Genomic DNA, 20,589 nt, shown 5'->3' with positions numbered 1-20,589 from the left:
CATTCTTTTTCCGTAATACAGGGTACCAACCCCTGGTTATATTTCCTTATCAATAGCAAGGTACACCAATCCCTAGTCGTTTTTCCAATATAGGGTCTCCACTTCCTAGTTTCTTTTATTTTAGACATAGGGTCTCCATTCCCTAGTCACTTTTTATTTTTCAGGATACACTATTCCCGACCTTTTATTGCTTTCAATAAAGAAGTAGTTTAGAATTTTGTTACAATAACTCACGAAATTTTCCTAGTGCAAACTGGGGCAGAAATATTTTGTTCGTTTGTTTGTTTTGGTGTCTGAGTAGGTTTTACCTCGAGGCACGGGGTTCGAAATGACCAAAAGAAGAAGTCTCAATTCAGAATAAAAGAAAAGAAAAAATAAATGAATCCAAAATGGAAAAGCAATTGAAAAGATGTGGAATGCTCAAGACATGACTAAAGCCACGAGCATTAGAGTCTTGTTTTGATTAGAAGAAGCTATAGAATAATGAACTAGCACCTACAGCTAGCGAGCATCAAGGTTTAGATCAGAGTCTGCATGAAGAACCAGTCAAGACTCGAGATCAAGTTCGAGAATACTCATAGATAGGAATCTTGTAACTCATAGCGGATAGGCTTGTTTAGTTTCTTTTTTTATAATAGCAGGATCACGGACCGGAGCCTCGACGGAACCTCACTCGACTCCTCAACTCATCATTCCACAATTTTTCTTAAACTACACGTGACCTGATTCTCCTATAACCTGGGATATATATGTTGTCCAAAAGTAGGACTCGGTTACAACCTATCTTTTATTTATTTTCCTATTGAATAACAATTTGGTCAAAAATTAGTCACATGACTCACCTAGTCTTTGCCTGAAAACTTTTCATGTTTCCAAGAAAAGAGGGGCAGCTGTGAGCACCTAATTTTTGACTATATTTGAATTTTTACCACCTTCAACTATGTAAATATTTTTAGAAATTTAATATATATATATATATATATATATATCTACTATGTAAATATTTTTAGAAATTTAATATATATAATTTTAGCTTTGTTATATTTTTTTTAATATAGGGTAAGAATTAAAAATAATTTAAAAGGTCAAATTATTACTATTAGTATTATTTTTATTTTTTATCTTTATTTTAAAATAAAATAAATAAATACAAACTGAAAAAATTAAATATATTTTTTTATTTTCGGATGGGAATAAAATAATAGGAAAATTAAAAGTATGGAATAAAAAATTAAAAGGAAAAGTAGGTGGAAATTATTTTTTTTAAAATGTAAAAGAAAGTGGAAAATAAAAAAAATAAAAGTAAAAGAATGTGGAAATTAAAAAAATGAAAAGTAAAAGAAGTTGGAATTTAAAAAAGAAAAGTAAAGGTAGCTGAAGATTTTTAAAAAAAAAGTAAAAGAAAGTGGAAATTAAAAAAAGAAAAGTAAAATAAGTGGAAATTAAAAAAAAAAAAAGTGGAAAATAAAAAAAAAGTAATGTAAAAAAAGTGGGAAATAAAAAAATAAAAGTAAAGGAAAGTGGGGAATTTTTTTTAAAAAAAAAGAAGAAAAATGGGAAGTGGGAATTCTTTTTAATTAAAAATAATAAAATAATAAAATAATAAAATAAAATAAAATAAAAACTGAAACAATTCCGAATTTGTTTTCTATAAATAGAAGAGAAATGTGAGGAGAAAGAGAGAGAGAAAGAGAAGAAAAAAAGAGATGAGGGAATTGAGAGAATTTTGTTTTCTTCTTCTATGCTAAGGGAATTTCTACTCGTGTCATTCTTTCTTCGTCTCTTCTTTTCGAAAATTCTAGCTATTCAACAATCAAAACCCAACAAAAATACTTCATAATATCCCTTTTTACACGCCAAAAAGTGAAGTCAATAATCGAGGTCAAGGAGTCCGTTGGAGCTCCGTTCACTAGCTTTGATGTTCTTCTTCGCTTATTCTTGTTCGACGTTCGTCTGAGTTACTGTACATGTTCTTGAAAACTCATTTAATTAAAAATTTTACATTAAAGGTTTATTCTTTCCTCTATTCTTTTTGTAACACTCCTCAAATCTGTAGAAGTTTCAAAACTCGCTAAATATATCATTTAAATTATTTTTATCTTAAATTATACTTCTATTACGGATTTAAACCCGGGTGATTGATTTTTGAGTTACTTCTCTATTTATAAAGAATTGAATATACAGTTAGGAGAATATTAATAATTTTAATATCAGTAATATTTAAAAGTGGGTATCATTAATTATTAGTTACCCCAAAAAAAAAAACTTGCAAACAATATATCTTATATTATAGAAATTTTCGTTTTAGGGCCTCTAGAAGAAGGAAAGTCCCTTCCATAAAGTTGGAAATCTTTCCACGGTCAAAACAGCTATATTGCAAACATAGCAAAAATAGTGTCCTTTGCAAATGAGACAAAAAGGCAAAACAAAACAAAAAGATAAATAATAAAACAAAACAAAAAAAAGGGGCCTTAAAGCCTTCGAATGAGAAGGACGTATTTCTCATTCAGAAGGGCAAAAGGGCAGAAGCCTTATTCGAACAAAACCCAAAAATAAAAAAGGCTTAGAACACAGAAACACAGACGCACAGATACGAACAGAGGCAGCCAGAGATTGCTCGAAAAATTATAGGGTTCTTCACAATTCACTTATTCTTAAACTCAGGTATATAAAATTCCCCATTGTCAATTATCCTACAATAGTAATAGGTAAGAATTGAAAAGTTAATTCTCTTCTTCCTCTGTATCAACAGTAAGTTATATGTTTAGGTGTAAAAATTTAAAATTTATTCAAATACACTGGTTGTTGCAGAATCAATTGTTTGACGGGTATAAATCGGACCTGGGCCTACGTATTGGCTCAAGGAGTTTTGAGGTGAGTTGATATAACCCTTTACTAAAGTGGTTTAACTCACAAAAGAACGCATACAAGGTGTTTGATGAATTGCTTAAAAGAGTTAATATGTACTTAATTGGAGCTATTGAGTACCTATTAACTTAGGATTGTTCTAGCTAAAGTTTAGATGGTTTATTATGATATATGTGTATAAATTTTCAGATTTTTGTGTTATTCTTATATGCCATTTTCATGTTGAAAATTTAAGAAAAAACAAGAATCTTTAAAAATACTTTTAAATGTTTATTTCATTCTTATGCCATGCTTTACAATTAAGGATACCGGTATGAGTATGCATAGGATGTTTCAGAAAAGATTTAGACTTGAAAAGTCACAAAAAGAAGTTTTAGAAAGAAATAATTTTTGGGAGTATCCTCTATTATGAGAAGGGGTCATCGTCCAGGCCGAGGGTCCTAACCAAGGCGTTGACTTTCTGAAACTACTTGTGCAAAAGTAGGGAGCACACGAGCCAAGGGTCTCGTTGCTGAGAATTTACCTAGCCAAGCTAAAGTATAGCACATGAGCGCTGAGAACCATGAAGCGAGTGGCACCTTGTGGATTGGGCCTATTCGATCAGGTTGGGATCGAACCCGTGCCGATCATATGGTGACTGAGACAGAATTAAGTCAGGATAGTTGGAACTCCCAAAGTATAAAGTGATGTATTTTTTAAAAAAAAAAGAAAAAGAAAAGAATTTCTTTTAGAATATTCATAAACTGCTATTATGCAATTATTTTAGAATTGTTCTTATAAGCTTTATGTTTTACATGCATTTAGAATCTTTGCTTGTAATGTATATGTTATTAAAGTTTCGTTCCCTATTGTTGAGACTCACTGAGTACAATGGATGGTACTGACGTTCTCTTTTGGGAACCTACGTTGGTCTGCGGTACAACGTAGGAACCGGTTTTGCAGGCAAGCAGGCTACGGGTTAGGACTTCCCTCACTTCCAGTGCTATTGGTGAGCTCCTCTTTTGTTCGTGAAGTATTCCTTAGAGTCATCTTTATTTAGCTATTTCTTTGTTCACTTAGAGAACTGGCCAGGAAATCTCATGTCCTGAGCAGTGCGTCAGTTTATCAGTAGAGGCTTCATAGACACAGTCGGTGGGTTAAGATTCAGATGTTTTTGATAATAACTTAGCAGTATTTCAGAAGTTACTACGAATAAAGTTTTGGAGTTGATTTATTTTAAATATTTAAATTAATCAAAAGTATTTGGTTAAAGTATTGCCTTGTTGCATATAGAGTTTGAAGTTATAATAGATTTGATAAGCACAGATGGTTCGCTCGGTCATGTTTAGTGATCGGATGCCGGTCACGGTTTGTTCAGAAAATGGGTCGTGACAAACTTGGTATCAGAGCCTCAGGTTTATGGAGTCCTAGGGGTCTATGAAGCCGTGTTAGTAGAGTCTTGTTTATGGGTATGAAGCGCGCCATACTTATAAATAGGAGGCTACAAGCATTTAGGAAAAGTCTCATTTTTTTTTCATACTTTAGATCGTGCAGTAGAGCCTACCTCTAAGAAATTATCTAATGTATTCGTTTCTCCAAAACTCGCAGAAATGGCTCGTACTCGCAACTCTAACACCGACACTCAGGATGCTACTCAAGAAACTATTGCTACTATTGTGGCTCAAGGTAGAACTAAGAAGGCTTCAACTCAGAAAAGAAAGGGTAAATCCACAAAGGGGGTTCAAGTACCCCAGGTTGAACATGAAGAAGGGGTGGAGCATGATGATCCAGTATCTCAGGATCCAGTGCCGCCCCCAACAGCAGCTCCAGCTCAGACAGCTATATCTCCAGAGGTGGGTCAGATGTTTAATGTTGTCAACAGTGCTATGGAGATGTTTAAAGCCTTCATGGCCAACCAGAACGAGAGAAGAGATGAGATTCCACCTCAATCAAATAGACAGAACAATTCTGAGTCCTCAAGAGTGAATGAATTTTTAAAGTTGAGTCCTCCATTGTTCCACGGTTCTATAGCTGATGAAGATCCAATGTTGTGGCTGGAGGGTGTCAAGAAAGCCCTCCGAGCGATTAAGGCATTTGATGATGAAGTTGTGGAGCTGGCTACTTACCAGCTTAGAGATGTGGCTGGCGCTTGGTTTGAGATGTGGGAAAAGGAAAGAGATGAAGATGATGGCCCGCCTACTTGGGAAGAATTTGAAGAGGCCTTCATGGCTAACTTTATCCCGGAAGAGGATAGGGAAGCTAAGGCTACAGAGTTCGAACAACTCAAGCAAGGGAATAAAAGTGTGCAAGAGTACTACATGGAATTCATAAGGTTGGCTAAGCATGCTCCTCACATGGTTAAGACAGAAAAAGCAAAGATTCGCAGGTTTGTTGCCGGTTTGGCTTACCACATTAAGGATACGACATCAGCTGCAGCGGTAGGAATGACAGCTTTATCCTCTGTTGTGGGATTCGCCAAGCACTTATAAAAAGACAGACAACAAAGGAGAGAAGAAAAAGAGCAAAACAAGAAAGCTCGGACAGCGGGCAGGTTTAATGGTACATCCAGCGGAGGTGGAAGGGGTTCCTCTAATAAGGAGTCATTAGCACCAGCTCAGTCCAGTCATCAGTCAGGTGGTGGGTCTTCCTTCAGACGTACTCAGAGTTATGGAAATCAGTCTCGCTAGAATCGGAATTTTAGAACATCCTCACATAGCCAGAGTCATGCTGAGCAACATTCACAACAACAAGGTCTTTGTGGAACATGTAAGCGTCAACATTCAGGTCAGTGCAAGCTCGGGTTTCATGGTTGCTATCATTACGGAGACATTGGTCATATAAAGGCCAACTTCCCAAAGTTACGACGTAATTTCAGTGGTGGATCAACTCGTCCTTCTAGTTCCTCAGCTACTACAGTTGCACCACCACAGGCTCGTGGTTCTTATAATCAGGCAGGGCATGGAGCAAGCAGAGGTGCAGATCGAGTTACTCAAGGAGGGGGACAACCCCATTTGTTTTCTATACTTGATTGTCAGAGTGCAGAGGCATCTGCAGAAGTTATTACAGGTATACTTCTAGTCTGCTCACATAACACTTATGCCATAATGGATCCAGGTTCAACATTTTCATATGTGACTCCATACTTTGCAATTAACCTCGGGCTAGAACCGGAACAACTTAGTGACCCATTCCTAGTATCTACTCCAGTTGGCGAGTCAGTAAAAGTCACAAGATTCTATAGAGGTTGTATAGTTTCAGTCCAAGGTCGCAACATCGAGGCCGATCTCATAGAATTAGAAATGGTGGATTTCGATGTGATCATGGGTATGGATTAGTTGTCTTCTTGTTATGCCATGTTAGATTGTCGTGCCAAGATAATCAGGTTCCAATTTCCAAATGAAGAAGTCTTAGAGTGGAAGGGGTTCAGCATCGCTGATAGGTAAGTTTATTTCTTACCTTAAGGCACAACGAATGATCGGTAAGGGGTGTCTCGCCTATTTGGATCACATCATTAATCCAGAATCAGAACCACCAGCTCTTCACTCTGTGCCAGTTGTTAGAGAATTTCTAGAAGTTTTCCCATATGACCTTCCCGAACTTCCTCCTGAAAGAATCATAGACTTTGGCATCGATCTCATGCCAAGCACTTAACCCATATCTATACCTCCTTATAGGATGGCTCCAGCAGAACTTAATGAGTTGAGAGAATAGTTGAAAGACCTTCTTGACAAGGGCTTCATCAGACCGAGTATTTCACCGTGGGGTGCCCCGGTCCTGTTTGTCAAGAAGAAAGATGGGTCTCTCAGAATGTGCATTGACTATCGGCAGTTGAATAAAGTTACCATTAAGAACAAGTACCCACTTCCAAGAATTGATGATTTATTTGATCAACTTCAGGGTGCAAAGTACTTTTCAAAGATAGACTTGAGGTCGGGGTACCACCAGTTGAGAATCAGAGAAGAGGATATATCTAAAACAACCTTTAGAACTCGCTACGGGCACTATGAATTTCTAGTAATGTCCTTCGGGTTGACAAATGCTCCAGCTGCATTCATGGACCTCATGAACAGAGTTTTCAAGCCATTCCTTGATACCTTTATTATCGTGTTTATAGATGATATTTTGGTATACTCTAAGAGCAAGGATGAACATGCCGAATACCTCAGGATAGCCTTGCAGACCTTGAAGGAGAATAAGCTTTATGCCAAGTTTTCAAAATGTGATTTCTAGTTGCAGTCCGTGGCATTCTTAGGCCATGTGGTATCTAGTGAAGGCATAAAAATAGATCCTCAGAAGACAGAAGCAGTCAAGAACTGGCCTAGGCCGACAACGCCAACCGAAATCAGGAGTTTCTTGGGGTTAGCTGAATACTATAGAAGGTTTGTAGAGGGATTTTCCTCACTTGCAGCTCCATTAACTAAGTTGACTCAGAAAGCAGTTAAGTTCCAGTGGTCAGACGCTTGTGAGCAGAGTTTTCAAGAGTTAAAGAGGAGGTTGACCATTGCACCTGTGTTAACCTTGCCGACAGGTTCGGGTGGATTCACAGTGTATTGTAATGCCTCTAGAGTGGGTCTTGGTTATGTTCTTATGCAAGATGGAAAAGTTATTGCTTATGCTTCCAGGCAGTTAAAGAATCATGAAAAGAACTACCCCACTCACGACTTGGAACTTGCAGCAGTGGTGTTTGCATTAAAGATATGGCGACACTACCTTTATGGCGAGCATTCTGAAGTGTTTACAGATCACAAAAGCCTCCAGTACATTTTCAAGCAAAAAGAATTAAATTTGAGACAAAGAAGGTGGCTCGAGCTATTGAAAGATTATGACATCAATATCCTTTATCACCCGGGCAAAGCTAATGTGGTAGCAGATGCACTTAGTAGGAAGTCAATGGGTGTCTTGGCCCATCTTGCAGGCGATCTTTGGGTCGAGAAATTCAAAAACTAGCAAATGATGGGATTAGATTGGATGAGACCGAAGAAGGAGGTATAACTGCTAATGCCTTAGCGCAATCCTCCCTTGTTGCGCGTGTTAAGGCTAAGCAAGACGAAGATCCGTACTTAGTGAAGTTAAAAGAAGGAGTCAAAAACAAAGAAATCATTGTTTTCACTCTAGGAAGTGACGGAGTTTTAAAGTTGAATGATCGGTTATGTGTGCCTGATGTAGATGGTCTTAGAAAGTCCATAATGGAAGAAGCTCACAGCTCGAGGTACTCTATCCACCTAGGTGCTACCAAAATGTATCTGGACTTAAAAGGGTTGTATTGGTGGAAAGGCATGAAGAAGCAAGTAGCAGATCATGTGGCTAAATGTTTGAATTGCCAGCAAGTCAAAGCCGAGCATCAGAGGCCTGGTGGCCTAGCTCAAGATATAGAAATACCACAGTGAAAATGGGAGATGATTAATATGGATTTCGTAGTAGGTCTACCTCGCACATACCGTAAGCATGATTCAATTTGGGTTATTGTAGACCGACTGACAAAGTCCGCGCATTTCCTACCAGTAAAGACGACAGATTCCGCGGAGCAGTATGCGCAGTTGTACGTCAAAGAAATAGTCTGATTGCATGGTACTCCAGTTTCAATCATATCTGACAGAGGCCCTCAGTTCACGGCGCATTTTTGGAAGGCATTTTAGAAAAGATTAGGTACCAAGGTCAATTTGAGCATTGATTTCCATCCACAGACCGATGGCCAGGCAGAAAGGATCATTCAGACACTCGAAGATATGTTGCAGGCATGTGTTATAGATTTTGGAGGTAATTGGGATGATCACTTACCACTTATAGAATTTGCTTACAATAACAGCTATCAGGCCAGCATTGGTATGGCTCCTTATGAAGCGTTGTATGGGCGAAGATGTAGGTCTCCAGTGGGTTAGTTTGAACCAGCAGAGGTTCTATTGATTGGTCCAGAGTTTGTTTGTGAGGCCTTAGAGAAAGTCCAGCTAATCAGAGAAAGACTGAAAGCGGCTCAGAATCGTCAAAAGTCCTATTCTGACAAGAGGCATCGTGACTTAGAGTTCATGGTTGGTGACAAGGTATTTTTGAAAGTTTCACCAATGAAAGGAGTTATGAGGTTTGGTAAGAAGGGGAAACTTAGTCCTAGATTTATTGGACCTTATGAGATTATAGAAAAGAAGGGAAACGTGGCTTATGAGCTAGCGTTGCCCATTGAGTTGTCCTCTGTCCATCCTGTTTTTCATGTGTCTATGCTTAGAAAGTACATTCATGATGAGTCGCATATAATACCTGCCGATACCATAGAAATTAAAGAAGGCTTGACTTATGAAGAGGTACCTATAGAAATTCTCGATAGGCAAGTAAAAAAGTTGAGAACAAAAGATATAGCATCGGTAAAAATTTTGTGGAGTAATCATGATTCAAAAGAGGCTACGTGGAAGGTCGAGGAAGATATGAGGAAGAAATATCCATATTTATTTGAGGAAAAAGGTATGTGAACCTAAGTTTGGCTTGGCATATATATTTTATTTATTAAATACAAGTTAGCATGTGTTTATGTCCTTGCTAGATTACACTTAGTTGTTGAAGTAATTTAGTTTCTATCAGAGTATATTTAGTTATTTAATAATTTAGTGCCATGCCAGAGTATATTTAATTCATTAAAATTATTTACTTTTTGCTGAAGTGTTGTGCTTTAGATTTTGGTTGGTTATTGTGGTACCTCCTTGCCGGAGTGTGAGTAATTAGTTTATGAGCTGTGTATGGTGCCTACGAATGGCCTGTTATGGTATATTTGGTTGTTGTTGGTGTAGTTGTGGTATTGGTGACAGGGATATTTTTGGATAGTCCAATTTACAGGGGAGACTCTGCCGAAAGTTTTGAAAATTTAGGGAGTTAGCCAAAATTTTGAGTTCCTTGGGAAAGTGAGTAGTGCTAAGAAACCTTAAAAAGTTCAAGGACTTGAGGAATGATTATTAGCTTAAGAATAAGGCCTTAGCAACATTCGAGGACGAATGTTTTTAAGGAGGGAAGATTGTAACACTCCTCAAATCTGTAGAAGTTTCAAAACTCGCTAAATATATAATTTAAATTATTTTTATCTTAAATTATACTTCTATTACGGATTTAAACCCGTGTGATTGATTTTTGAGTTACTTCTCTATTATAAAGAATTGAATATACATTTAGGGGAATATTAATAATTTTAATATCAGTAATATTTAAAAGTGAGTATCATTAATTATTAGTTACCCAAAAAAAAAAAAACTTCAAACAATATATCTTATATTATAGATAATTTTCGCTTTAGGGCCTCTAGAAGAAGGAAAGTCCCTTCCATAAAGTTGGAAATCTTTCCACGGTCAAAACAGCTATATTGAAAACATAGCAAAAATAGTGTCCTTTGCAAATGAGACAAAAAGGCAAAACAAAACAAAAAGATAAATAATAAAACAAAACCAAAAAAAGGGGCCTTAAAGCCTTGGAATGAGAAGGACGTATTTCTCATTCAGAAGGGCAAAAGGGCAGAAGCCTTATTCGAACAAAACCCAAAAATAAAAAAGGCTTAGAACACAGAAACACAGACGCACAGATACGAACAGAGGCAGCCAGAGATTGCTCGAAAAATTATAGGGTTCTTCACAACTCACTTATTCTTAAACTCAGGTATATAAAATTCCCTATTGTCAATTATCCTACAGTAGTAATAGGTAAGAATTGAAAAGTTAATTCCCTTCTTCCTCTGTATCAGCAGTAAGTTACATGTTTAGGTGTGAAAATTTGAAATTTATTCAAATATACTGGTTGTTGTAGAATCAATTATTTGACGGGTATAAATCGGACCTGGGCCTACGTATTGGCTCAAGCAGTTTTGAGGTGAGTTGATATAACCCTTTACTAAAGTGGTTTAACTCACAAAAGAACGCATACAAGGTGTTTGATGAATTGCTTAAAAGAGTTAATATGTACTTAATTGGAGCTATTGAGTACCTATTAACTTAGGATTGTTCTAGCTAAAGTTTAGATGGTTTATTATTATATATGTGCATAAATTTTCAGATTTTTGTGTTATTCTTATATGCCATTTTCATGTTGAAAATTCATGAAAAAACAAGAATCTTTAGAAATACTTTTAAATGTTTATTTCATTCTTATGCCATGCTTTACAATTAAGGATACCGGTATGAGTATGCATAGGATGTTTCAGAAAAGATTTAGACTTGAAAAGTCACAAAAATAAGTTTTAGAAAGAAATGATTTTTGGGAGTATCCTCTATTATGAGAAGGGGTCATTGTCTAGGCCGAGGGTCCTGACCAAGGCGTTGACTTCCTGAAACTACTTGTGCCAAAGTAGGGAGCACACGAGCCGAGGATCTCGTTGCTGAGAATTTGCCTAGCCAAGCTAAGGTATAGCGAATGAGCGCTGAGAACCATGAAGCGAGAGGCACCTTGTGGATTGGGCCTATTCGATCAGGGTAGGATCGAACTCGTGCCGATCACACGGTGACTGAGACAGAATTAAGTCAGGATAGTTGGAACTCCCAAAGTATAAAGTGATGTGTATTATTTTTTTAAAAAGAAAAAAAAAGAATTTCTTTTAGAATATTCATAAACTGCTATTATGCAATTATTTTAGAATTGTTCTTATAAGCTTTATGTTTTACATGCATTTAGAATCTTTGCTTGTAATATATATGTTATTAAAGTTTCGTCCCCTGTCGTTGAGACTCACTGAGTACAATGTATGGTACTGACGTTTTCTTTTGGGAACCTACGTTGGTCTGCGGTACAACGTAGGAACTGATTTTGCAGGCGAGCAGGCTACGGGTTAGGACTTCCCTCACTTCCAGTGCTATTGGTGAGCTCCGCTTTTGTTCGTGGAGTATTCCTTAGAATCATCTTTATTTAGCTATTTCTTTGTTCACTTAGAGAACTGGCCAGGAAATCTCATGTCCTGAGCAGTGCATCAGTTTATCAGTAGAGGCTTTATAGACACAGTCGGTGGGTTAAGATTCAGATGTTTTTGATAATAACTTAGCAGTATTTCAGTAGTTACTACGAATAAAGTTTTGGAGTTGATTTATTTTAAATATTTAAATTAATCAAAAGTATTTGGTTAAAGTATTGCCTTGTTGCATATAGAGTTTGAAGTTATAATAGATTTGATAAGCACAAATGGTTCGCTCGGTCATGTTTAGTGATCGGATGCCGGTCACGGCTTGTTCAGAAAATGGGTCGTGACACTTTTAATCGTATTTCATGTGATTTTATTTATTTGCCTTTAAACGTTATAAATAATAATGTAAATTAGTCCTTAAATGCTATATACTTAATCATGTTTCTGAAAATATGGTATTCAAATTTGCTTTAAAGTTGGGAAGATTAGGACCCTAATAAGTTTGGGCTTCAATTGTTGGATTGTAGGGTATTAGTATATGACGGTTTATTTATTCAAATATCTAAAATCATACACTTCTTCTACAAGTAATTCCATAATTCATGACCTTACAATAATTTCAAGTATATAAGAAGAATAATAAACACTGATAGAGTGTTTTAGGCACGCCTTTAATTAGTTTATCGCGATTATGTATACGTTCGCGTGGCATAATTATGATTTCCAAAAATAAAACCGAAATATGTGTTAACTATGGCCAAAACAATCTTAATAATAAAATTCTATTAATTGTGTACACGTACGCGTGACAGGATTTTGGCATAATAAACAAAACAGATTCACACACGTGATTCGTTTTAAAGATAATTTTAATTTTTAATAATTAAAAGCGGATAGATAAAACATAAAAACCAATAAATCACAGTTTATCCAAAATTAATTCAAGCCAAGTTGTAATCAATAAAGCGACTGTGCTAGAACCACGGGACTTGGGGAATGCCTTACACCTTCTCCCCGGTCAACAGAATTCCTTACCCAAACTTTGTTTTCGCAAACCAATAATAAAAGAGTCAAATCTTCCTTTGAATAGGGATTCAAATAAAAGGTGACTTGGAACACCCAAAAAATCAATTCCAAGTGGCGGCTCTGTAAATAAAATAATCTCTACTCAAATTTGACACTTTAATTTGAAAAAACTCTTTAACCCACAACAATCCATACACATATCTTTTGTGGGGTAAAAGAGGGTATGACAGTGATTCTTCACTTTTCATGCTTATATAAAGGTCTTGTAATAGATAGGAATAGATATACACAATTGAAGAAGAAAATCTCTTCCTTCTCTTTTATCTCCATTTCTTGTTCATGTTTTATTAAATTGCTTTTATTTCATACTAATATTTTTTGTTCATGTTTTACTAAATTGCTCTTATTTCATAAGAGTAAGGTGATTACTAATTTGGAATGCTGAATACTTATCATTATGGTTATCCTTTTGAAAAAGAATTAAATACTAATTATATTTCGCCTCTTCTTCCTAGTAGATCTGTGCTAAAAATTGCAAAAACGACTCAGGAAGAGCAAACAACTTGCCAGCAGCCGATTTGGATTAACTTATACTTATTCAACTCAATTAAATGTTAATATTCTACAGTCAGCGTTATAACAATAACAATACTGTTTTACCACTACGTGTAAATTAAATCCATTTACACATAAATAATGTTTCGCAGAGACACGTAGACGTTGAGTAGACACATGACAAAGTAAACCTATTTTACCATTGATTAACTTATTTTCCCACCCATTGCGGGGTCTAGGGGAACCTCTTTTATTTTTTAATAGTTGAACCAGATAAGTGATACTCGTATTATTATTACCTAGTCATATATATATCTACTTGTCCTAGACGGACAAAGGAGGCAATTAGCTGATGTAACGCCACCAATTTAGAATGTTCAATCAATACTTTTCGATTACCCTTTTGAAAACAGACTCAGAAGCTAATAGGAATTTCTCCTCTTTTTCCTTGTGTGCCAAAAATCTAAACAACTCAAAAAATAAATTTATCAGCAGCCAATTTGGATTTGCATTCAACAGAATTACATGTCATTGTAGAGTCAGCACCCTTACAACAATAGTATCTTACCGTTATTGCAAATTAAATTACTATAATCCTTTTCCAGGTCGGCTTGCACTTTTGTCCTCAAAAATGGTCCTAGATCAATAGCCAGTCATTAATCAAAATGCTCGATGCCAACTCATCATCTCCAACACAGTTAATTAGTTCTTGCCTACCATATTCTCAAATAAAAAATACTTTTCCACATTTCTTGTTTACGTAAAATTTAATTATCTAACTTAATAAGTTACAAACTAATATAAAAATACATACTTAGTTAACCATGATTAAAGGACAATTCAAGTGAGGGACATGTGTTATATTTGTTGATTTAGTACATACTAACACCAATTCAGTACGAGTAAAAAAATGTCATCGGAAAATTATGGGTTCCCAACGATAACTATTTTCGTATTTGCTCTTGTCTTGTTGTCGGGAAGGTTCAACTCTCTCCTTTTCCCCCTCTTTTCTCATACATGTACGTAGAGTTTGAGTCCAACACGGACCATATCAGTGAAGTAATTATTTATACTTGAAAGCTAGCTGTATCATTTGTAATAAAAAACAAAAGAAAAATTACTAATAATTACTTACTAAGTATGTATAGTTGTCACTGATTACGTATTACAACAGGTATCACCAGCCACCACTCATATATATAAGAAGGTCCGCTACAATTGGAGTTGTATTACATTTTTTAATTCTTCTATATTTCAAATCCAACTCCTCATTCTTTCTCCGTAGACGTCGACGCTTTTTTTTTCTCGGTCGTCGGATTTTCAAGATTCAATTTTGTCAAAAACATAAATCGGGTATATATAATTCCAGGTTCGTCTCTTATATCTCCTGCCACCTTTTCTTCTCTTTTCTTTTTTCATCTTTTTGGGGGCATGATCTGGAATTTGTTTTCAAATTTAAAATTATGATGCATGGATTATCTCTTGTTGCTGCAGTTAGAATTCTTTATTTTGTATTCTGTTCTGGCTATTAAAGACGAAAGATGGCTAGCTTTAACAGAATTTAATTTTATGATATATGCATGAAAGAAAACCAGAATATTAAAATTTCTTTAAGCATTAACAGAATTTTTCTTCCTTTGTCTTCTGGGTTTCCTTGTGCAAGAACATGAGTTGAGAAATATACTTAATCATTATTCTAGATTATTATTTTAATTTTTTCTAGCGGTGGAAATGTTTACTCTAAAAGTTAAAATAACCAATTTTGGTGGCAAAAAACGAAGAAGATTACTTGTCACAAACGTAAGATTTTCCTGACATTTTGGTAATGAAAAGGTTCCGCGCGCGATTTAAGCCAATAAGCCTATCTCTGAGGTAATGATGGTTTATACATGTTTCTTCTTCTAATTATTATGCGATTTTTTGGGGGAGTTAATTAAAGCTTTGAGGGTCACAACCCCGTTAATTAATTGATATTTTTTTCAAGTTAATACACCCAGAAAACAATGATAATGAGTTTCCCCAAAAAAATTTAGTGCTTTCGTAATTGGCTTTGGTACCTTCATTTTGCCCCTTCTTCTTGTGGAAAGGTTCTAGCTCCTTTTACTATGGTTATAGTCTTATGCCTTTCATATAGTTAAAAGGAACTCAATTCGATGTTTGGGAAAACATTGGACCCAGATTATTAAAACACTATGTGTATGATATGATCGAATGTTGTCTGCCAGGAAAAAAACAATTTACGAGGAAACTATTTTCTAGTGTTTGATTATATCTTAAAATATTTTTCATCAAAAGGAGAAATGATTTTCTCTAATTTATAGAGGAAGTAATTTTCCTTACAACTATCTTGATTTTTAATTTCATATTACTTGTTCAAATTAACACTTAGACATTATTATTAATCTTTAAAATTTAAAAAGTTCCATCAAAAAATAATTTCCGTTTTGCTAAAATTTGTGTTAATCTTTAGTTTATATCTTTTCCTAAAAATAATTTATTCTACTCAACCATATACCCAAAAACAAAAATACTTTCGTCGTACCAAGTTTTCTCTTATCTCACACCCTTATTTTTATTTTTGTTTAACCATCAAACTGTTTCTGCGGGAACTTGGTTTAGAGTCTTATCACGAATTTGAAAAAATTAAATAAAAGAAAAGGTAAAAAAATAGATGTTGGCGTGCATGGTCCTGTAGGAGTTGGGAGACAGACTCGTATGGCTATTATGGAGCCACACCTCCACTATTTTCTTTCAAATGATGATTTTTGCACTTGACCGTTCAATCAGGGGCGGAGCTAGAGTACCGAGAGCGGGTTCGACCTAATCCAGTAGTTTTGGTTCGAATCTTATATTTATCTTTAAAAAATTATTGAATATGTATAAATTATTAATGTAGAACCCAGTAACTTAAAAAAATTAGAATCTCGAACCCATAAACTTGAAATCATGTCTCCGCCTCTGTGCTCAATGTTTTTGGTGTCTGTATTTTGCTTCTCCTCTATAGCTTCATTGAGTTGATCCTACAGCTGATTCATAAGATCGGGATTCAATTTGAAAAAAAACTTATAATGAAGATTGTTTCTTTTCCTTCTTTTTTAAGGTTAAGTATTACACATGATCAATGCAAAATTATTTATATACAATCAAGCCACTTAAGCAAATAATTCTATATATAATAAGCATTGGTTGCAACATAGAATAAATGGCAAGCAATATACTATACTAATAGATTAACTTGCAATGTTAGTATATATAACTTTAAAAAGGTGTATCATATGCCCTATAGGCGTGAGTGAGAAAACTATGTCAACATGTTATGTTGTCTTGAAATTAGAAGGCCGTTTTCGGTCATGTCAGTACTTTTTCTTTATGGTTAGTAAGCACACCTTTGATTTCGTATCATTTGTTTTACATGTTTCCACTGCTAAAACTTGTATTTGTACTTTATTTGTCAAAGAATTAACAGCAGAAATGTAAACGTAGAAGTTCTCAAATTTAGTTTATTGATGGTGATTTATGCATCGAAACGGATTGATTATGTGGAAATGTGTTTTAACCGCAAGCCCATGTCATGACTAGGAAATGTAGTTTCCTAGTTCTTTCCTATATATGCTTACATAAATAGATGACAAAAGTCAAAAGCCATAGGACTGTACATTTCTCACTTCATTATTAATCTTTTTAAAAAAATTTGGGGCTTATTTATTTATATACCATTGCACGAACTAACCTTTTGTTTTTTTTGTTTCTGGTACTTGCAGGATTTCGTCCACTTATTTTATTGAGCCGTTAGATAGAGACATACATTCGTTATACAATACCAGTTTTTTGTGAAACAAATTCAATAATTAGGCATTGCAGCTAGCAACGAAAGAGACAGCAATCTAATTGTACATTCATAGACATTTTTTAGCTAAAACATTTTACAAGAAGAAAAAGAAAAGATGGGTTTCTGGACATTGTTAGAGGTGGCATCTATGCCAATACTGCAGGTGCTCATAATAAGTGTATTAGGAGCTGTAATGGCTACTGATTATCTCAAGCTACTTCCTGCTGATGCTCGCAAGTCCCTTAATAAAGTAAGTTATCTTGCTGCTACTTTTAAGAAGAGATTTTTCTCGGCGTATTTTGACGTTCGAGTTTATTTTATACGCCGACAAAATGTAAAAGAATTCTTACAATCAGATCACCTAAAAGTTATTATAGTAACTATCTATAAGAAGTAAGCGGTAGTGTAAAATATTTACATTGTTAGTGTACATAACTTAGTTTGGTTTAAAGATAGCTCTATGCAAATATATATCGAAAATTGTTGTTTAGGTACTATGTTTTCTAGAAGAATCAAGCTATGTAGTAGCAATAATATTAGTTTCTTTTTTAGATAGGAAATGCATTGTCCTTTACTGCATGATTGGATATATTTGTTTTTTTCTTTCCCATCTCCTAACTTGTTGGGATTTTGTCATCTTTTTTAACTTGAATTTTAATATTATAAACGTATCGCTGCAGATAGTGTTCGTGGCATTTACGCCTTCTCTAATGTTCGCAAGTTTGGCAGAGAGTGTCACCTTTCAAGATATCATCTCATGGTACCACATTAATATAATACTATAATTTTCATAAACATTTCTTTGATAATGGTTTAATCAACAAACAGTTTTCAAGCTTTGACCATGGTCAACAAACCCTTAAAGAAGAGAAACTAATTTACTCGGAGTTTATACCAAATCATATTAATTTACCATGATACACTAATCTTACTAATTATGATCTCCACAGGTGGTTTATGCCCGTAAATGTTGGGCTAACTTTTCTATTTGGAGGGATTCTTGGATGGATAGCTGTGAAAATACTGAAACCAAAACCTCATTTAGAAGGTCTCATAATTGCTACATGCTCCTCAGGTACTTCATCATCAAAAATAGCCAAAATTCATCCCCCCCGACATTGTAAAAGTTTGTAACATTATTTTGAAAAAACAGGAAACTTGGGAAATCTTCTATTGATTGTCATTCCTGCAATTTGCAAAGAAGATGGTAGTCCCTTTGGTGATCATAGAGTTTGTGCTTCTGTTGGTTTGTCCTATGCCTCTTTTTCCATGGCAGTAAGTTTGTTATACCTATCCCTTTTTATGTTATATTTTAAGCCTTGAAATTATGTTCTAAATATCAACACCAAGTTTTCTTGATTTTGTAGCTTGGTGGTTTCTACATATGGACATACACTTATCAGCTAATACGAAGCTCGTCCTTGAAATTTAAAGCACTAAACGCAGCAGAGGAAGAAGCATTTAAGGAACCAAACAAGGATATAGACACAAATGAGAAGTCTTATCTTCTTACGAATAATGCTCAAGATCATCTTCCTGTTAGTGTGACAAAATCCATTGAAAATCAAACTGTAAGCTGTATATATACACCCCTTTTCTCTATTCTCTTACAAGTCATAATCATTCATTTATTTAATCGATCGACGAATATAACTAGCAGAAAGACTGTAAAGCAGCAGATATGGAGCCAAACAAAGTATCAACATGGAGCAAAATAGTAGGGGTGTTACACACTTTCTTGGAAGAGCTAACTGCACCTCCAACACTTGGAGCTGTAAGTTCTGCTTTATGTACTCTGTATTTTTTGATTTTTACTTGGGGCTTTCAGAAAGATGTAATTAAACATTATTCTTACTTATCTTTGGGGTTTTCCTTTTTTTGTTTTGGTCAAAATCTAGATTGTAGGATTCCTGTTTGGGTCTGTAACATGGCTGAAAAATCTGGTGATTGGTGACGCTGCTCCACTTAGAGTTATTCAAGATTCTGTCAAATTACTTGGGTGTGTACTCTATTTCCCAACTCTTGTTACCAAATTTGATATAGTTTTTTCCTCCTATGATCTCATTCCACTCAAATAAGATTATCATTTGGTACTCAAACTTCTTTCTTTCCAAATTGTTTTTCTTTTTTCTCTAGTCAAATGACATGTTGATTTCTTATCTTCTCAGGGATGGAACCATTCCATGCATCACCCTTATACTTGGAGGCAACCTAACCCAAGGTAAAAGATAACCTAATGTTTTATCCTCCCAATGCAATAGACCTTCATAGTAAATGTCGTCACAGGCGAATCTAGGGTTGGTCTACGGGTTCAACTGAACCTATTGCTTTAGGTTCAAACTATATATACATAATGACAGAAAAAATTAAGTTTCATATTATGAACTCTAAATCTTGAATTTGCGTCTGAATGTCATATCGCTTAAATGATAATTGTCTCATAGACTTTTTGCGTAGAGGTTTACCTAATCCTTTAACTTCAAAAAAACTAAACTTGTGCATTGCCAACTTGACAGGATTGAGAAAGGCACAAGTAAAACCATTGATCATAATAGCAGTACTCAGTGTACGGTATATATTGAGTCCATTGATAGGGATTGGAATTGTTAAAGCAGCAGCCAATTTAGGATTCCTACCAGCAGATCCTCTTTACCATTTTGTGCTAATGCTTCAATACACTGTCCCTCCTGCCATGAATATTGGTAAGTTTAAGATGTCATCACTACTTAATTTAACACATAACAAATTAATTAAGCTGATGTTTATGATTTTGTCTGACCTAATCATATTGTTGTTTATTAACCAAAAAAATGCAGGAACAATGACACAATTATTTGATGTAGCACAAGAAGAATGTTCAGTACTTTTCATGTGGACTTACTTGGTAGCAGCACTTGCTCTCACCATTTGGTCCACTGTTTTCATGTGGCTCTTGTCATGATATAGTCCTTTATCAAGGCGACAATCACTTTGGACTCCTTTAGACAGAACAAATATTTTGTGCTTTTTGAAAGTATCTTATAGGGAATATAGGTATAAAAATCTTAGATATTGGAAATAGCGATTCTTCTTTCTTTTTCTAATGGGTTCCATTTTTAGCCACAATTCTTTGATGTAATCAATGTCGTGCCTCAGTTGATTGCTAAAAGTCGGCTCCATGCGAGCGCTTGTATGTTGTTCTGCATTAAGGACAACACACTGCATAAAGCATTCTACTTTTATGTAGAGTTCAGGGAACGACACACTTGTGAAAATACAAATCATTATTTCTCATCGAAGATTGTTTTTTCGCTTTTTGGAGAAAACTTCTAAGATACTAGAATGCAATTAACACTTTACTTCTAACATGCTCGAGGTGGGAAAACAAACTTGAGTTTGCTTATTTTTAAAGAAATAAATATAAATATAAATATTTGCTTAGAAACATGTCAGAATCGCCGGAAATGATGTGATAAATATCCTTTTTCAATTAATA

At 35.0% G+C, this 20,589-nt stretch overlaps 2 protein-coding genes across 6 annotated transcripts; both read left to right on the top strand.

Annotated features, from left to right (window-relative positions):
* The first annotated feature begins 4,457 nt into the window (after positions 1-4,457).
* Positions 4,458-5,336, top strand: LOC138904796 (uncharacterized). Its single transcript, XM_070193301.1, has one exon. The coding sequence runs from the start codon at positions 4,458-4,460 to the stop codon at positions 5,334-5,336; it is 879 nt and encodes a 292-aa protein (XP_070049402.1).
* A 9,164-nt stretch (positions 5,337-14,500) lies between these two features.
* LOC104101824 (protein PIN-LIKES 7) lies at positions 14,501-20,392 on the top strand. Of its 5 annotated transcripts, none has more exons than XM_009609347.4 (11): positions 14,501-14,654; positions 17,047-17,364; positions 17,795-17,874; positions 18,065-18,189; positions 18,268-18,389; positions 18,482-18,685; positions 18,775-18,888; positions 19,013-19,113; positions 19,283-19,335; positions 19,631-19,816; positions 19,931-20,392. In XM_009609347.4, exons 2-11 carry the CDS (start codon positions 17,230-17,232, stop codon positions 20,053-20,055), a joined length of 1,245 nt encoding a protein of 414 aa, XP_009607642.1. In that variant the 5' UTR covers positions 14,501-14,654; positions 17,047-17,229; the 3' UTR covers positions 20,056-20,392. The 5 variants fall into 5 exon arrangements, with proteins under 5 accessions (XP_009607642.1, XP_018628166.1, XP_018628168.1 ...); XM_018772650.3 differs by having other exon boundaries at positions 18,772-18,888; XM_018772652.3 differs by lacking the exon at positions 14,501-14,654 and adding an exon at positions 14,708-15,157 and having other exon boundaries at positions 18,772-18,888.
* The last annotated feature ends 197 nt before the right edge of the window (positions 20,393-20,589 follow it).

The sequence above is a fragment of the Nicotiana tomentosiformis genome, chromosome 2 (genome assembly GCF_000390325.3).
Source record: "Nicotiana tomentosiformis chromosome 2, ASM39032v3, whole genome shotgun sequence".
Classification (NCBI taxonomy): Eukaryota; Viridiplantae; Streptophyta; class Magnoliopsida; order Solanales; family Solanaceae; genus Nicotiana; species Nicotiana tomentosiformis.
This window is presented reverse-complemented; position numbering and strand designations above follow the sequence as displayed.